The 17252-nt window shown below is 42.0% G+C and overlaps 1 protein-coding gene across 1 annotated transcript; it reads left to right on the forward strand.

Annotated features, from left to right (window-relative positions):
• The first annotated feature begins 3401 nt into the window (after nucleotides 1-3401).
• Nucleotides 3402-16928, forward strand: kiaa0232 (KIAA0232 ortholog). Its single transcript, XM_026352563.1, is given in 9 exon segments — nucleotides 3402-3690; nucleotides 5877-6484; nucleotides 6897-7037; nucleotides 8743-8812; nucleotides 8945-9029; nucleotides 9174-12552; nucleotides 12706-12781; nucleotides 12784-12814; nucleotides 13738-16928. Coding segments are annotated over 8 exon segments (4149 nt in total). The 5' UTR covers nucleotides 3402-3690; nucleotides 5877-6247; the 3' UTR covers nucleotides 13868-16928.
• Nucleotides 16929-17252: the final 324 nt, after the last annotated feature.

Genomic DNA, 17252 nt, shown 5'->3' on the forward strand with positions numbered 1-17252 from the left:
TGCTTTTTTTCTTAGAGGAACACACACACACTGCATCTAAGTATGTACTAAGTACTTCAACTTGAGTAATACATTTGAAATGTTACTTTGACAAGTATTGACTTTATGTACTTCTACTGCGTCTGCTTTTCTGCTGCAACAGAAAAAGAAACATGATTCTGATTTTCTTATAGTTACTAATCAGGTCACTGATCACTGGTCTATGTGTTCAAACATTAAATGGTAATAAAACAAGTGCTGTCTCTCTGTTTATACGCGATATCAAGCGTGTGAGCTAAACAGCTTGTTCTACATTGAAGAGTCGTGTGGATTCTTTCTGTGCAACTACCACTGCAGCATCCAAATAAGAGCACAAACTGTGGAACTGCGTGAATTCATTCGTTCATCAGAATTATATGCTAATTATGTAAAACAGGAAGACAGAAGGCACATTGATGTGTTCCTGCACCACGGGCAGTGGCAGAAAATAAACCAGGAATGCATCAAAATCAATAAATGGGCCGAGTTTTGCTATTATAACTTAAGTACATCCTCAGCTGAACTCATAACTGCACCCCCTTCCTTCTTGCTGTTTCGATGTTTTGGCTCTTAATAAAAGTTTGCCGCCTGGTTACCTTTGCAAGATGCAGCATGACTACAGTCACAAGCAATAAAAAAAAAAAAAGGAGCTGAGTGCACTGTCAGCACTGCGTGTACTGTACACGCACCTATTTATTAAGTTCACAAGAGTCGTCCAGTTCCCAGCACAGTTTGTTTTCCTCTTCTCTGTGAAAGGCCCGAGGTGAGGTATGGTATACAGGCTCGGTGCCAGTGGAAGGGTTTCGCAACTTCAAGCACAGGAAGCAAAACATCACAGAGGCAGGCACGTTCCCTACTGCAACAGTCTGTGTGAGGGCGAATGCAAATGCATGCATGCAATCAGGCATGCACGCAGAGTCCAGACAGAAAGCAGACGGTGGTAAACAGCTGTGGTGACAAGAAAGAGGAACCAAAGTCATGTGGTTTTGTTTGAGGCAGGAGTTGTCTTTCCCATAGACGCCGATTGGCCGATTTGATCGATACTTCAGGCTTTGATTGGTCTCTTCATAGTGTTTACATTGTGTAAAATGATCAATGTCATGAGACGTGTTTAGTCCAACAGGAGGTGAGAGGACCTTGACGTCCCCTTCTTCAATGGATCCTGACACATGACTGTCTGGGTAGTGATAATGTTGATGATGAAGACGTTTCATGTGCTCTGGCAGAGGATCATCTGGGGAACACATGACTGATTCGTATTGTCCCAAACACTTAGCAGACAAATAGAAACATGTGACGTGTGATCAGACCTGAATCTGAAGAATCTGACACACTCGTATGTTACCGACTCTCAAAAAGAATACGACAGATCCTCTGAAAGCTGCTCTAACTCAAACGTTCATGTAAAGAAAATGTTACCCATACATTTCAGCATACTTTGATACAGATATTATTAGAAATTTGATGTAGGAACAGGAGTTGTGGTTCTCAATTAAACTAAACTACTTTCCTGAGCTTGGCGAATTTTCACAAAAATACTAATATGCTGAGATGTACTTTGTGTGCTAATACATCCAATTGCACTAACTTGTTGCAACTAATGCTCAAATATAAAAGTGTTAACTAAGTGGCAATTCAATTACATTAAGTTATTTTTTTAGAAAATATTTACACTATCTGTCCGCTGTAACCGAGCTGACTTGCTAATATGTGTCCACGATAACCAGCTCACTGCTGAGGTAAAAAACTGTTTACATCCTGGTAATGAAATCACCCAGAGGCCTGTTACTCCCACCCCACCTCCATCTCGCTAACCCCCCCCCACCCCCCCTCCTCCTGCAGGGAGAGGATTATGGAGCATCTTTTAACTGTGCCATCTGCTCCAAATTGACTTTCAATTAACACTGGCGAACGAGAAAGCTGTCAGAGCAAAGAGCAGTGCAGGACTCAGACGCAGCTCTGTGAGCGTGGAGTCGCTGCAGAGGAGATTTTATCAGAGACAGGAAAGACAGAAACGCTGGGTGAGACAGCGACTCTGGCATTGATTGTTTCAGCTTATTATTTCGGAGCTCAGTGTCAGACTACATGACTTAATGAAAAGAGCGCTCTGCAGTGTGTGTGTATGTGTACAGTGTATTGATGGTGAGAGCCCACACAACTTCCTCATCGATCAGCTCTCTGGGTTGCAGGAGGTCAATATGTATGGGCTTTGGCTCCGGATGAAGATCAAAAGCAGAACGGTCCCTGAGGGGCTGTGGAAACTGTAGTAAAATGACATATATATTGCCTTTATAACATGTCAGCTGTTATATAAACACACACACGGCCTTCACACACACTTCCTTTTCTTCTGAATTCCCTCTCATGTGAACATGCCCAGACTCCATACACAGCTTCCTGTTCTGACCTTATTTGCTCTGTCTCTACACACACACACACACACTGCGTACAATTAAAACTAATCACCTCAGGTGTGTATGCGTAGCCATGCATTGGTGGTGGCAGGAGTGCGAACAGCTGGTCAGTAGGCTTTGACACAACCCGTGCCCGAGGTCATAACCCCCAGGGGTCAGGGGTCAGATGAAGTGTGCCACACTATGGACCCTTAATAGAGGGCAGGTGGTCAGCGTAAAGAATAAGCACCACCCCCAACACACACACACACACACAATCACACATGCTGAGCTGTGAATAGGCAGGAAGAAGTTGGTACCCCACAGTTGTAGTAGTAAGAGCAGTTAAAATAAAAAGAAATCAATCCAGTGGAAAGGACGTGGTCCTTGTAGAGGCCAGGTGCCTGTTTTCGTGCGTCTGCCTGAACAGATGCTTTGTCCTTACTACATGGATGAATACCACGGGTGTGAGTGGCCAACATCTGGTTTGTCTTCTGTTACAGACAAACAAGAAATGGCACCAGCATAGAATAAATCCTAGAAATATGCAGCAGATCTGCCTAGATGTAATTAAACACAACATATTCCAAATGAAATCTGAACACAATACAAAATAAAATCTACAATTGAATGCAGTTTATAAAAAAGAAATAAAAAGACAGAGTGTCATTTAGAAATGTGTTGACTATATTGATGTGTCTGGAATAAGGAACTGCTTTTAAAAAAAAAATCCATGAACACATACATGATACATCGAGTTATATTGAAAGTTTGGACCTGAAGAATGGCATTGTTTTGTATTTGATTTTGTATAAGACAGTTGTGCTAGTGTTTTTAATCTTCTAATTGTCCCATTTTATTGAACTTTGAGTCCAAATGATACGAGCACTAGTTGGGCTTCTGATGCAATACCCGAGCGGAGGAATTAGACCTATGCGAACAGGACGGCAGGGGTTTGTCTTGTTGCCTAGATACGAACGCGGAGGGTGGCGCATTCAGTGGTGGTTCTCCAAAAGGAAACTGGCTGGCGGCAGCGGACATTGTGGCTCGACGTGTTATTTGTCACCGAGGAATGACCTTCCTGCTGCTTGAGCCGCAATGTCGCCGGTTTCCCTGACGCTGTTGAAGAAGCGCTGGTTGTGAAGACAGCGCCATTTCTGTCGGCGTCCATGATACGCGATGCTACCGCAGCGGATTCCAGAGCTCGAGCTCGGAACGGCAGCGGGAGAGAAATAGCCGCTCCCCTTTCGCTGCTCCTCTCCACTTCAGCCCGCGGCAGGTGAGTAAACCAGCGCGCCGGCGGGGAGTTGTCCCTTCTAACTGTGGTGTTTGTGTCGCTGGTGAGTGTTTCATGGTTAGTCAGCTTACTCTTTCGCTGTGTGACTGGTATGGCGCACAATTTTGAAGGGAAAACGTCTGACAGTCCTGTGGTGCCCTACCGGGGCAGCCGCTCCTCCTCCCCCTCGGTCACAACAAGCGTACGTGAAGGCTAACGTTAGCCAACGATAGTTTCTGTTCGAATCGGACACATCCGTGAAATTGTGGTCGCCTTTGGTCATTTCGTAGGGCCATTCGGTTTGTTTGAGACCGAAAGTTAAGACTTGGCCTAACGTTAACGTTAGCTGTCAACGCCACTGTTTGCTACGCTAGCGTTAGCTAGTTAACGTTATTTAATGGAGAACCGTCAGGGCTCTAATGTCACCGTATAGAAGCCGTTCACCTGCTAGACAAACACCAAACTGAAGCTTACGTTAGGGTTTGCGGAGACAGATTGGCATCGTTTCCAAACCAATTAAACTTAATGGTGCAATGTCTCATTAGATGCATGTTAAGTACTTATAAAACATAATAGTAAACTGCTCAATGACAAGACGAGCAGCTCTTGGCAGCTAACTTGACCAACTTAGCTCATTAGCTTAAGGTCGGTGGTCCAGCTAACCTTGCCGTTTGACAGCAAAGTGACGCTAATACCACAAGTCGGTTCAACGTTAACGGTGGTTGACACTTCAGCTGTTAGCAAGTTACAGATTCTACTGTACTGTTAAATTGACATGGCAGAGTTATTAATAATTAATCTCGGATATCGGTGCTGACTAGTCTGTAGTTGCATTGCAGCACTCGATAGCCCAGCAATATAGCGTTAATGTCAGTAAACCAATCAATGCATTATAAAAACTCACTGTACCCCCTCAGTAAGGAACCTGGTTCGTTATCTAACTCTGCAATAACTACATCATTTTGTTTCTCCTATCTTGGTTGATTTGCTTTAAGGAATGTGTTTCAGGATAAAGTTGGTAATGTTATGGGGACAGGGCAGTCGGAAGCTAGCGTTAGCAGCCGGGGCTTGTATTCATACAAGAAACAGCTGAGTAGTAGACACTGGTCAGCCATATTTGACTTTTATTGATGAAGCTGTCTGTCGTTTTAACAGTTGTCCGTCTTTTATTTATTTATTTAACTGTCAAAATATTTTGGCATCGAATGCTGTTACAGTAAGGTTACATACTACTAAGCTTTTTAATGTTTCTCTTTTGACGTCTCTAACGGGTAACGCATTATATGCCACCGCTGAGCGACGACCGGGCCAGCCAATCAAAGCGGTGCAGCCTCCATTTGCTCCTCGCGTCGGTTCCCTAATCCACTGCTGCCATATGAAACGCATGCACATGACAGCAGACGTTTCCCTGCCCGGTGTCCCCTCGCACTGATCTACTCAACCGCTGGAGTTTGTTTTCTTGTTTTTCATGGGCTCAAATATATTTTAATCAATTACTCATAATAGAAACAGCGCAGATGTTTTGTGTGTGTGTGTGCTTTTTAAGGAAGGGAGTAATTAGTAAAGTACTGACAAGTAGGATAGTGCTTGCTTTTGTTTTAGGAGTTTTACAAGGCCTTGCTATTATTTCTAAAGACTGGTGGTTCAAAAGACAATCATAACCACTTCTTGCTATTTCATGCATTGCATAGTATTTTACAGATATTAAACCCAACCCTCTGGTAGAGTGTGAAATTGTGGAATATCAGCAATTCATGTCAACCCGTCTATAACTCAAAACAGGTTCACCTTTATAATGTGTCAAGAATGTGACTATTGTCTGCATTATTTAAGGAGCACATGTTCTCAATGGTGCCCATTAGCTTGCTGGTGAACAAGGCAATGAATAGTAATTAAAAACATCCTCTGGCATAAGGAAGAAACTCATCAGCTTATATGCAATAACATTGTTTTTCCTGTTTAAGCAAAAACAAAAATCCTAAAAGCACTGACCTTATGTCTTCATGCAGTTTTTTTTTTAGATATAAAGAGTCCTTGTTTTTTGCTGTTTGACTCTTTATATGTGTGTGTCTTTTGGCTTGGGGGTATGAATAAGGTCTTTGACTATAACCTTGTCTTTTTCGAATACTTGTATTCAGCATTAAAAATATTTCAGAGAAACTGATGCCTGTTTGTTTGCTCTTTTTCAGGTTGTGCCGGTGAAGTAAGACGTAGCCCGAAAATGGACTCCTCCAACTGAGACGCAAACACATCTTGTGTTTTGCTCAGCAGCTGAGACCTATCAGCAGCATAAGCCATGCCTGACGAGTAAAACCTCCTGGTTTGCTTAAAGCAATAAAAAAAAAACAAAAAAAAAAAAAAAAAAAGACAAAAAAAAAAAAATCCTACATGCCTCCCCATGTAGAGCCCCTTTGGTGCCTCTTGCTGGAGTGACTGCCCCCCCCCCCTTCCAGACAGGTTCTGCCTTGTTCTCTTTCCATACCCGTGTCCACCAACCACCCTGCAGTAACTACCCATAACAATGCAGCTCCACCTGAGAATGGCCAACACCTGAGCTCCCATGCGTCCAGTGAGCACCGATTCAGACGGTCCTGCTCCTCCTGAAAACCTTTCTTGCCCCTACCCCTTTGTGGGCCCCCTGCCTGCCTCAGAGATGTCCCTGCTCCAGTCACTGGGTCCAGTTCAAAGCTGGCTTGGTCAGGAGCTTGAGAAGTGCGGGATTGATGCCATGATTTACACCCGCTATGTCCTCAGTCTTCTTCTGCATGACAGTTACGACTATGATCTGCAGGACCAGGTGGGCTCTCGCAACCTTTATGCAATGTTTCTAGTCTAATTGACAGTGTTTCTAAATTATTATTTATTCTCTTTTTGTGTTTTGCCTAACCCAGTGAGTGGACTTTATTCAGGAGGGGAAGTTTGTGTGGCAATATAATGGCCTTGTTAGAGGAAGATATCAATTTGGCAAGAGAGGCTAACAATGGGGCTTTTCTTTCACATCAAGTGCTACGGACTAATTCCTCCTCCGATGTATCATTTGCCATTGCATCCGATATCATATGCACTGTGCATAATGTTTGTGTGCATATTCCTATAGGCATACGCATTTATTTTAGAATATGTGTAACCTTTACGTGCCGTTTTCAATTAGTTTTACAGTTTAATACTGTTTCTCCTTTGGCTGACTTTTTTTGGTTTGTGTCTAAAAGGAAAATGACATCTTCTTGGGCTGGGAGAAGGGAACTGGCAAGAAATGGGGCAAGGCTAAGAAAAAAGGAGGGACTGACCTGAGTCTCGAGGAAATGAAGAAACAAGCCGCTGTGCAATGCCTCCGCTCTGCATCTGATGAAGTAAGCATCCTTCTGCCTGATGCTGTAATCCTTTGATTTCTTTCTTCTTTCTTTCTCCTCTTTCTGTTTATGGGGAGTGGTGTTCTTCATATTGTGCTTTATATTTTGTAGTGTAAAGTAAATGTACAAAATTGCTTTCACTTTGAAGGAATGCAAATCATGCACTGTAGCAGGAACTGTTTGGCACACTCTTTTTATGAAGCTTATGAATGAAAAGTATGAAAAGAATTCTGAATAGAGTGGGCATGAGGGTGTAATTTGTTTAATTATACCAGGAATTTGTTACTTGTTGCTTGTTAAGGTGCAATCATGCAGTTATTAATTGATTGAATCACAGTGAATAGTTAGTGAATAAAGCTGTGCCAATATGGGAGACTATAGCATTGAGTATGGAAAGATTTTTATCATGTAAATGCATTGCAAAAAATTTGGATGGAGGTTTGGACCTTTTAGGTAGTCTTGATTAGACTAGTTAAGTTAAATAAAACAATGCTGTCTTTACTTACTTTACATTATATGACCTTCTCAGGAATGCCATCTGCATGTAAGATATATCCCAGAGTTATAGATTTTTATAGAAAACTACTGGGAGATTTTTTTGATATTTTCATCTGTGGCCAGCAGTAGTAAGAGAGGTGTGCATGAGAATGACGCAAAGCTGGAGGGAGGGTAGGGGGAAGGGTCTGCAAGGCAAGAGGAGGAGTATTGCGCTTCTCTCTGGGGACTGGACTCTGCGGTCTATTTTTTAACCAGCACATGCTGCATGGGATTGCAGCAGTGAGCAGCAGAGTTGGTCGGCTGTCAGCTGACCGGCATTAGCACAATGATGCAAGAGGAAACTCTAGGCAGAAGAAAACTTTGCTTTGCTTTACATGAGGTGGCATGGTAAGGAATACGATTTTCTCTAAAAATGGACAGGGAATGGTTGAACTAAAAAGCACAGCAAGACCGGAACTGAGGAGTGGCTATGTTGTGATTTGAATAAGGCTGTTGTGCATACTTGGCCTATAACAGCTGTCTTGTCTATGTCAGACCCTCATTGTTTGGTTCTCGTGTATCACATTACTCAATTTGAGAAGTCGGTAAACTAATCAGATTTCCAGTGAGTGTTTCAGGACATTATGTATCACTTTTGCTGTTGCCAAGCCTTTTATTTTTTATTTCTTTGAAAGCATTTCTACACCATAGCTAAATATAGCAAAGTCATGGTCAAGCATGTCTCAGTTGTCAAGTCAACTGGCGTAACTACCCAGTGTCTACCCATGTCCCTTTTTATTCCTTCCTTTGGATCACATTAAGGGTCTAAGTAGCTGTTGTGATCTCTGCATTCTTTTTGATAGCTGCAAAATGTTGGAAATACCTCGTAATAAAATGCTCTCCAGTACTGTGGCCTCAATAAAAAACATATTGTAGAATTATCACCTTTCAACGAAAGTGATTATAACCTTGTAAAAGGACTATTCATGGCAGGGTGGCTGTATTGCACTACTTACCATCAGATCAGTTGATGATTCAGTTCATTAAAACCAGGTTATGTTTAATGTTTTGACATTCACAACTATATATAATTATTATGTAATGAATTGAACTACAAGGTGTTAATTATTGGCTTTTCATTCATCAATTTGGCAGTAGTAGATCTAGTAACTGATTACAAAATAAACAATATTGTAACTCAAAACCCTGTTTTTCTTCCCTTGTGCAGAACTCTGGAATTGAGAGCCTTGTTGAAGAGCTTTGCTCTAAACTTAAGGACATCCAAAACAAACAGAAAGGTTTGGTTTATTCACTTAATGATCACATTTAAAGCTTCAAATTAAAATGTATAATGCAGAGTAATGGCTGTTCTAACATGATGTCTAATGTCTGTTTGTCTTTTTTTATTTATTTATTTATTTTTCCAACAGAGGAAAAACAGATTCAAAAGAAATCTGATGGCTCTCACTCTCCAGAGCGCGCCGACTCCCCCTCTTCAAAGGACCAGGTGGAAATGTAAGCATTGTGGTAATGGTGTACCTGTGACTTTTTGATAACCCAAAGTGCTTAGAAAACACTCCCATATTTACTTGTTTATTTGAACCAAACTGCTATGAGTACATCTAAATCAGTGTTTCTCTCTGTCTTTTGTGTCTGCAGGTATTATGAAGCCTTTCCTCCTTTGTCAGAAAAACCTGTTTGTCTCCAAGAGATTATGACAGTGTGGAACAAGGCTAAGGCCTGTGCATACTCAAGTTCATCATCCTCTGCAGCTCCACAGACCAGCACAGACACCTCTTCCCCAAAAGATTGCAACAGTGAAAGTGAGGCTGCAAAGGAGCGAAACCTCGAGGCATGTGGTACCAACACTACTGTGACCATTGAAAGAGGCCAGCAGCGACGAAGCAAGAAGGAGAAGGAAAATCGATACCATGGTGGTGCAGCAGCAGAGGAGAAATCTACCGTCCACTGTAAGAGGCAGGCAAGACACAGATCTGAGGGCAAATACAGACCCAGATCCTGGTCTTCTGGATCTAGTGAGGCAGGCTCAAGCTCAAGCGGGAACCAGGGTGACTCAAAGTCATCCAGAAGCAAGGCAGTTAGAATAAGGCACAAATCCAGGGAGGCTGCAAAAAATAAGAGACCACGCAACAGCGGGCAGGTGAAGCTGCAGGTGAAGGTAATTGACAAAGAGGAGCGAAGAAACACAGGAGGGAGCAGTAGCAGCACCACTGGAGGTGCTGCCAAGCAGCCACTGCTTTACAAGAAGGGGAAGAGACCGCTGAAGGAGATTCGTAAAGATCCAGGCTGGGTGGAAGCAAGAGAGTCTGGACTTGAGGCCAGAAACAAAAAGGAATATATGGAGGAGCCGCTTTGGTACACCGAACCCCTTACAGAATATTTTGTACCTTTCAGCAGCAGACAAAGCAAGCTGGAAACAAAATATAGAAGTAAGCTTGATTCTCCTGATAGCTTTGCCTTGTCAGCTGACATAGAGAGGCTGCCAGAGAGAATCCAGGGAATCTGCATTGCCAATGAGAGCTATAAGAGAGCATACCTAGCAGCAGGCTCATTTGTGGATGGGCACTTTGTGGAGGGGCCTGGCGAAGCAGAAGATGAAACTGCTGATTTCACTGGGACCTCAAGCTGCCCTCAGCCAGAGGATAGTAGAGATTTAGATGACAAGCATCTGTCTGAATTCACTCACTTCTATGAAGTTGATATTTATCAATCCATATTGGATACTAGTGCCTCAGAGTCGATACAAGAGAGTCGGATCTTAAGCATGATTCGACAAAAAAGCAAAGAGCAAAGAGACGTTGAGGCGGAATGTTGTTTAGTGTTAGATGGCCTTGAGCAGCAAGGGAAAAGTGCAATACGGGCAGACTCACAGGACGTTTCGGGATCTGTTGGATTCTTAATGGAGGATCTTGAAAACATGGCTCAAGTGTGGGGTTGTTATTCACCATCAACTTCAGAGGATATAGATGGAGAAAGCTTTGTAGGAGACTCTCCCATTCGGCTCTCCCCCCTTCTTGATAGTGTTTCATTTACCTTGAGCAAACTATCTGGAAATTTGGAGGAGCCACCAGTTCCTGAAGCTACCAGTGAACCATCTGGTTTAAATTCATCCTGCTTCTCACTTTTTGAGCTGCAGTATGACAGCCCCACTTTTCCTTTTCCCCGCGACTCACTCACTGTTGGTCATGAAAACAACACAGATTCTAGTAGCTGTCTTGACCCACATTCTAATAAACAGTCTCGTTTGCTAATATGGACCAAAAATAGTGCCTTTGACGAAACTGAACACTGTTCTAATCTTTCAACGCGGACTTGCAGTCCGTGGTCTCATTCAGAGGAGACTCGTTCAGACAATGAGCAAGGAAATGCTCCACCAGAGGATGCTGCTCAAATTGGCAATGAAGAGATTGATTGTATTATCCCTCCTCTCTCTGGTACCTATCTAGAGGATGAAATCTTGGATTTTTTGCAAGAAGACTCTGGACGTAAATGTGAGGGGGTCAGTGTTAGCACAGCATCCAAACAGACCTTCACCAAAAAATCTAAATTGGAGTCCATTTGTGGTATAGCATTGGAAGAGGATGAGAGTAAACAGTACAGCACTGGCATGTTTTCGGACAACACAAACCAACAGAGTGATGATTACAGCTCAGGGATAATAAAGGACATTTGGACTGCCATTGGAAATGGCAAATCTGTAACGTCAAGGCAAAGAGCAGAAAAAACAAGCGAGGGGATATTCCTAAATGAATCAGGCAGTTACTGCAGCTGTCTGGAGATGCAGGCAAAAGGAGTTCCACTTCAGGGTCCGCAGGAAAAAGCAGTTCAGCGGTCAGAGTATCACCTTTGGGAAGGCAAGAAAGAAGAACAGGACTTAGCCAAAAACAAACTCTCCAAGGTTGATGGTGCTGGGGATTACATGACTCCGTCCAAGCCCTGGGACTTAAACTCTGACAAGGAGAGTACGTCATTCATCTTAGGAGGAGTATATGGAGAGTTGAAGACACTAAGTGGTGATAAGAATTGGGCTGTTTTGCCACCAAGTGACACCCAAGACAGCTTGCTACAATGTGCCGCAGCAGCTGCATCTGCTTCTAACTCAGACATGCTCACCATTACTGGCACAGATGTATTCATGAACACGAGCAGCTGCTTTGCTCCTGGGCACAGGCCCCTGTGGAGGCCTCTTGTGTCATTTGGGCAGAGTGACCAGGCCATTAAAGGTGGTGGTGATGGATTGAATAAGGGATTTTCCTTCATCTTCCATGAAGATTTGCTTGGATCTTACGGAGGCTTGCATAGCGAGGGGCAAGGTTTAGAATACCCGTTCGCATCTTTTAGCCTAAACAATCCCTTCTCTCAAGTCCTCCATGTTGAGTGTTCTTTTGAGCCTGAGGACATGGCTTCGTTCAGTCCAGGCTTTAAACCTAAATCTATTCTTTGTTCGGACTCTGAGAATGAAGCCTTTCACCCAAGAATATATGGCATCAACCGGACGCAGTATAGGGCCATTCGCATTTCCCCAAGAACTCATTTCCGACCAATATCAGCCTCCGAGTTGTCTCCTGGTGGAGTCAGTGATTCAGAGGCTGAGACTGACAAAGAGGAGATGAGTTTTCCCGTCCTGGCGCAGGCGGATGTGTTCGATGATCCTCATGCAGACCTCAAACCTCTGGAGGAGGATGCAGAATGTGAGGGCCCTTATTACGGCAAGTCAGAACTTGAATCTGGTAAATTCTTACCCAGATTAAAGAAGTCTGGCATGGAGAAGAGTGCCCAGACTTCTCTGGATTCACAGGAGGGCTCCAGTACCCTCCTGCCAATCACTGAGCAAGAGATTTGCTTAGACTGCAAAACGGCAGCGGCTGCATCAACTGCAGGTGGACAGACGGACGTCTCCAAGGGCAAGATTCAAAAAGAAGAATCTTCAGGAGAAAAACAGTCCTGCTTATGTGCACCAGCAGGTCAGATCCCAAAGTATGGGATTGCTCATGACTTTGTTGGTGATGTGCCAGAGGTGAGGGTTTCTTTGAAGTCTCAGTATGTTGTGATCTAAAACTAAACTGTAAAAATTAAAATCTAAACATACAGTATTTCATAACCTGATGGCAGCTCTCTCACACAGCTGTTTACTGAAACACACTAACCACTGCTCATTTGTCTTGTTTAGTTTCCTCTGCTAAATATAAGTAGACAGGGAGGAACTGGCAACCAGCAAGAAGAGTGCTGGTGGCAGAACACACTCTGTTCTCCCCTTTTCCCTGGATCTCAGTGCACAGGTAAACCTGTTTTCAAAATTAGTGGTCACAATACCTACCTTTACTACTTGATAACACTGCAATGACAGTAATAACCTAAATTTGAAGTCCTGAAAAGATAAGACTTGAATGATAACCTATAGAGGATATTCACCATAAATGGCAGAAGACGGCAAAACAAAAACTTACAAAAACAACACCGAAAGAGAGAAGTTGCTGTAGCTGGCTGCTTTCAAACAGGCGCCATTCTAGGAATGTCACCTTTAATAGAGAGTAACGATGGTTTAGGCCACAGATGGGAAGTAAGCACAGAAGTAAATTAGCCTCTGTTGGACCCAGAACCAGCTCTGGCTGATGTCAACTTAAGCAAATGCCCAAGTCATTGACTGCACAAAATCCTATTATGCCTATGCCTATCTAGGTCATTAACAGTGCACAGTGCAAAAAGTGTCAAGATATAAAACACATAGACAATTTCAGTGTGACTTCAAACACTTCAAATTCAGGATTAAAACTTAAATCTATATTTGTTATTTATGATTAACAGTATCTTCCAGTAACAGTGCAGCTTGCTACAGTAGTCCTGTAGGCTTGTTGCAGTCACAGTGAAGCGTTTCCTTACTCGAAAAATTATGCACTGCCCATTCACATATGTCGCTAGCATTATATTGAACTATGTGACCTATCACCATTTATTACAAACAAGGAGTTGTCATGGGAAAACTAGATGGGCCGAATATTGACAAGTAAGGGCTCTAGAGACAGACATATACCATGTACTCACCTGCTTCACCTGACCTGTTGCAATGTGTTGAAATGGTATTCTCATTTTTGGTGTTCATTTCACTACCAATGTTCATTGAGTGAATGTGGCAACAGTCAGGTGTAGCTAGGATATTTCCATATTCAACTATCTAACCACTTGGCGTGACTTCCTTTTCCAGGGAGCAGCAACATTTGAATGCTTCAGTTTTGCAGAGGACACCTGTCATCGAGAGGAAGCCTTCCTCTCCATTTGTGACTGGACCTCTACCAGCAAAGATTTCAGGGTCATCTCAGAGCTGGAAAACCTAACGTAGGCCAATTTTCTGAGAAAACCCTCCAAAACCTCCACACATAACCCTGCTGGTTTTTCATTTACTAACTTAAATACCTTGTGTAATCAACAATCAGATAAACAAAAAGAGTGGAAAATAGGAAAACTCAAAAAATATGTTCCGTCTTTGAGTGATGCCAAGTGCGGAAATGCATTTTTAGAATTTGTTTCAGTTGATCCTTTTGTACACTGGTCCTCATTCAAGTCTCACAGTTAGGTGGTAGGGACAATCTTTTGTTCTATCCTTGTCAGTTTTGTTCCCACAATTTTGCTTTTGAACTAAGATACTGGTAGTTGGTGGTGTGTGAATGGTTGTGCATGTATGTTCGCCTAAGCCAGTCTCACTCCTCGTTTTCTAGTTAAACCTAATGTTGTGTAAAACAACTGCTACCACATCTTCTACTTTTCCATCTTGGTTTCAGAAAGACAACATAAGGACGTTGAGATTTTTGAGTTGTGTAAGAATTTGCAAGTTTAATTTAAATAGTTTGTTTGGATGACTTTCTGAATGTGAAGTAGAGAATGTGTGCAGTTTTTCTTCCAAATATCCGTAAATTCCCCACGTGTGAAAAGTTATCATTAAAGAGTCTGTTGGTTTTTTTTTTTTTTTGTTTTGTTTTTTTAATGGTGATAGTCTTTCAAAAGCTAGTAGTAGACTTAGTATGGTTTGTTAGGCTAAAATAAAAAAATTAAACCTTTAAAAAACAGGAAAATCAAAAGGAGTTTTGTTGGCAAAAATACTAATCTACTTGAAATGCAATGCTGTAAAAGAATTGGTGTGGGGGCGTCCTGAGTAGCTGTGTTATTCAAAAAAAAAAAAAAGAGAAAAGCATAAAAACTTTTGTTTTGGGGTGAAGTCCCATCATGTCATCAGACATGACTACAGCCATTTCTGCAGACACCTGTGTTGCAACTGAATGAAACTTTGTTTTCCTTTTTGTAATTTCTATCGTACAGACTATTGGTGCTATAAATATGTTCAAAAATCTTTTTGAAGTTGCAGTTTCATAATATGGCCGTGATGGCGTAGACAGCATAGCCCAGTTTTGTTTGTAGTCCAAGACAGTCTGACTCCAGACTCCATCTTTTTACGAAAAGAAGCAAAAAAATTTTGTGTGATCAGGATTCTTGCTTAACGTGACGTGGTTTTTAATTTGAAGGTTAACCTTTTAGTTGCCAGGTCTGTCACAGCTGAAGTAGAAAATGCTCACGGATATTAACGTCTTTCGTTTCTACACTTCCTTTTAGTTCACTGTCCTCTAAGCAGAAAGGGCAAGAATCAGCACCAGCTGACGTTTACTGTCTATTGTTGGGAACATTAGAGACTAAATGAAATCTATAACTATACATGTCAGGGCGGTGGTCAAACCAAAAAATAAAAAACAAAAACATGGCATAATTACACTAAGGTACAAATGCTTTTTTTCCATATGAGGTGTGTTTTATTATTTTTGGGTTTACAATATATCGTTAAAATATTGAGTAATGTCTCAGTGTTTGTGTGTGAGTGTGTCGAAATAGAACTTGTGAAGGCGCTGGTTCAGAGTGGATGTAGGCTACTACTTTATCTCAGAGAAACAGGAACGTATGCAAAGACATACATTCGCAAGAATACAAACGCATAATGCCCTCTTAGGTTGAAACATCACCCCGAACAAACTAGCTAAAAGCCTCTGAGGTGTGCTTGTACTGACCCTTGTGCTTTTCTTAATACCTGCTGTTTTCTTTTTCTTTTTTTAATTTCTTTTTTTCTTTTTTTAAATCTTCCTAAACACATTGAGAACAGCAGCATGGACGTACTCCTCACAGCATAAGTTGAAACTGAAGCACAGATAACTAAAGAAATCACCCCTCTGTTTGTGGGTAGTTAAATAAGCGTCCGAAGCATGAGCAGATTCGATGTAATGCACTGTCGCAGGTGAAAGTGTATCCATCATGAGCATGGCTTTGGAAATGGCTTTCTCACTTGAAAACAATTGTTAAAAGGCCAGGGTTTGTTCAATCTAACGCCGCTTTGATTGGAATTAAAAGACCCCTCCCCCCTGAATGAAAGGTATTCAACTTCAGGGTCTTGTCACCTTTCTTTGACAGTCATCAGACACTCAGGAATTTTTTAATATACACACTGCATAATCTGCACTCAGACCTGTGACAGTGCATCGATGCATTAATGTAAAAACCTGTCTTTGATTGTAGAGCAGAAATTATTGACAGGAGTTTGTTCCAAGCAACCACAGACGTGTCTGTCATTAAGTTAGAGCTATAGTTTTAGGATAAACAAACAAAACAACTAAGCCATTGTAGATTGCATAAGCAATGTGGAGGGGAATTTAAGAGTCCTATGCAATACCTTGGCGCATTTAAACATAAAAGAGTAAATGGAGAAAAGTCATTCAGTTATTTTTGCATGTTTGAGTGAGGAGCACCGGGGAGGGGTGGGGGATAAACCATGGAATGTCTCTAAGAAAATGCAGCATGCATACATCACACTCCATATTTTTTTATGTTGGATTAATCAAAAATATTTTAGTTTGAGTCAAGCTAAATCAGTGATTGAAAGAATGGTATATGACTGTGTGTTTTTGTGTGTGCGTGTGAATCTGTCAGTGAATGTGTGCAAGAAGCTAAAGGTCACAAAAAGCACTTACATAAGAGTTGAAAGGAATGCATCACACCTTTCTCCATTTAATTCTTCCATTTTGATAGGCTGTGTTTAAAACAACAAAATACAAACACATGATGAGAAAATGCATTCAGTGAGGGTATATGCATTTGGAACAACACTGACAGGGCGGCTGAGTTTCGATTGCACTGTGGTCTGAAGAACATATCCCGCACTGGAAACTTGAGTTTTCCTCACCTTTTCATTCCCACCCAGATGATGCTCCTTCACCCTCCCCGCCCTCTTCACTTTCCTCTGTGCTCCCAAATCCCATCTTGTCCCGAGTAGCTGTGTTGTTCTAATTTCATGTACACCCTGAGTAAATTATTTTGTTTCATTGTGGATTTTCTTAACATCTAATAAAGAAATAAACCAAACCTCAGCCTGTGGACGTCTCGGTCTTTGCTACTTGCTGTTGTCCGTGCATTTGCTCAAGTGGTTACTGAGGGAACATGTAACAGGATTATGTTTCAGCTCCATAACCTCGTGGTGACACTAGAGGGCAGGGTGAGGATGCTGCAGGAAAAAACTCTTAACTCTGGTCATTCACATCACTTATCTGGCTGTGTTGTGTGCCTGTAGTTTATATCTTTGTGAAAGCTTTACACATGTTTATAAAGGGCGTGTGTGCTCTATGCTGCCATGTTTATGCGGGTCACTTAAAAAAGAAAAGGTCTATGTGATTTTTGAGGGACACTGAT

The sequence above is a fragment of the Anabas testudineus genome, chromosome 18 (assembly GCF_900324465.2).
Source record: "Anabas testudineus chromosome 18, fAnaTes1.2, whole genome shotgun sequence".
In the NCBI taxonomy this organism is placed as follows: domain Eukaryota; kingdom Metazoa; phylum Chordata; class Actinopteri; order Anabantiformes; family Anabantidae; genus Anabas; species Anabas testudineus.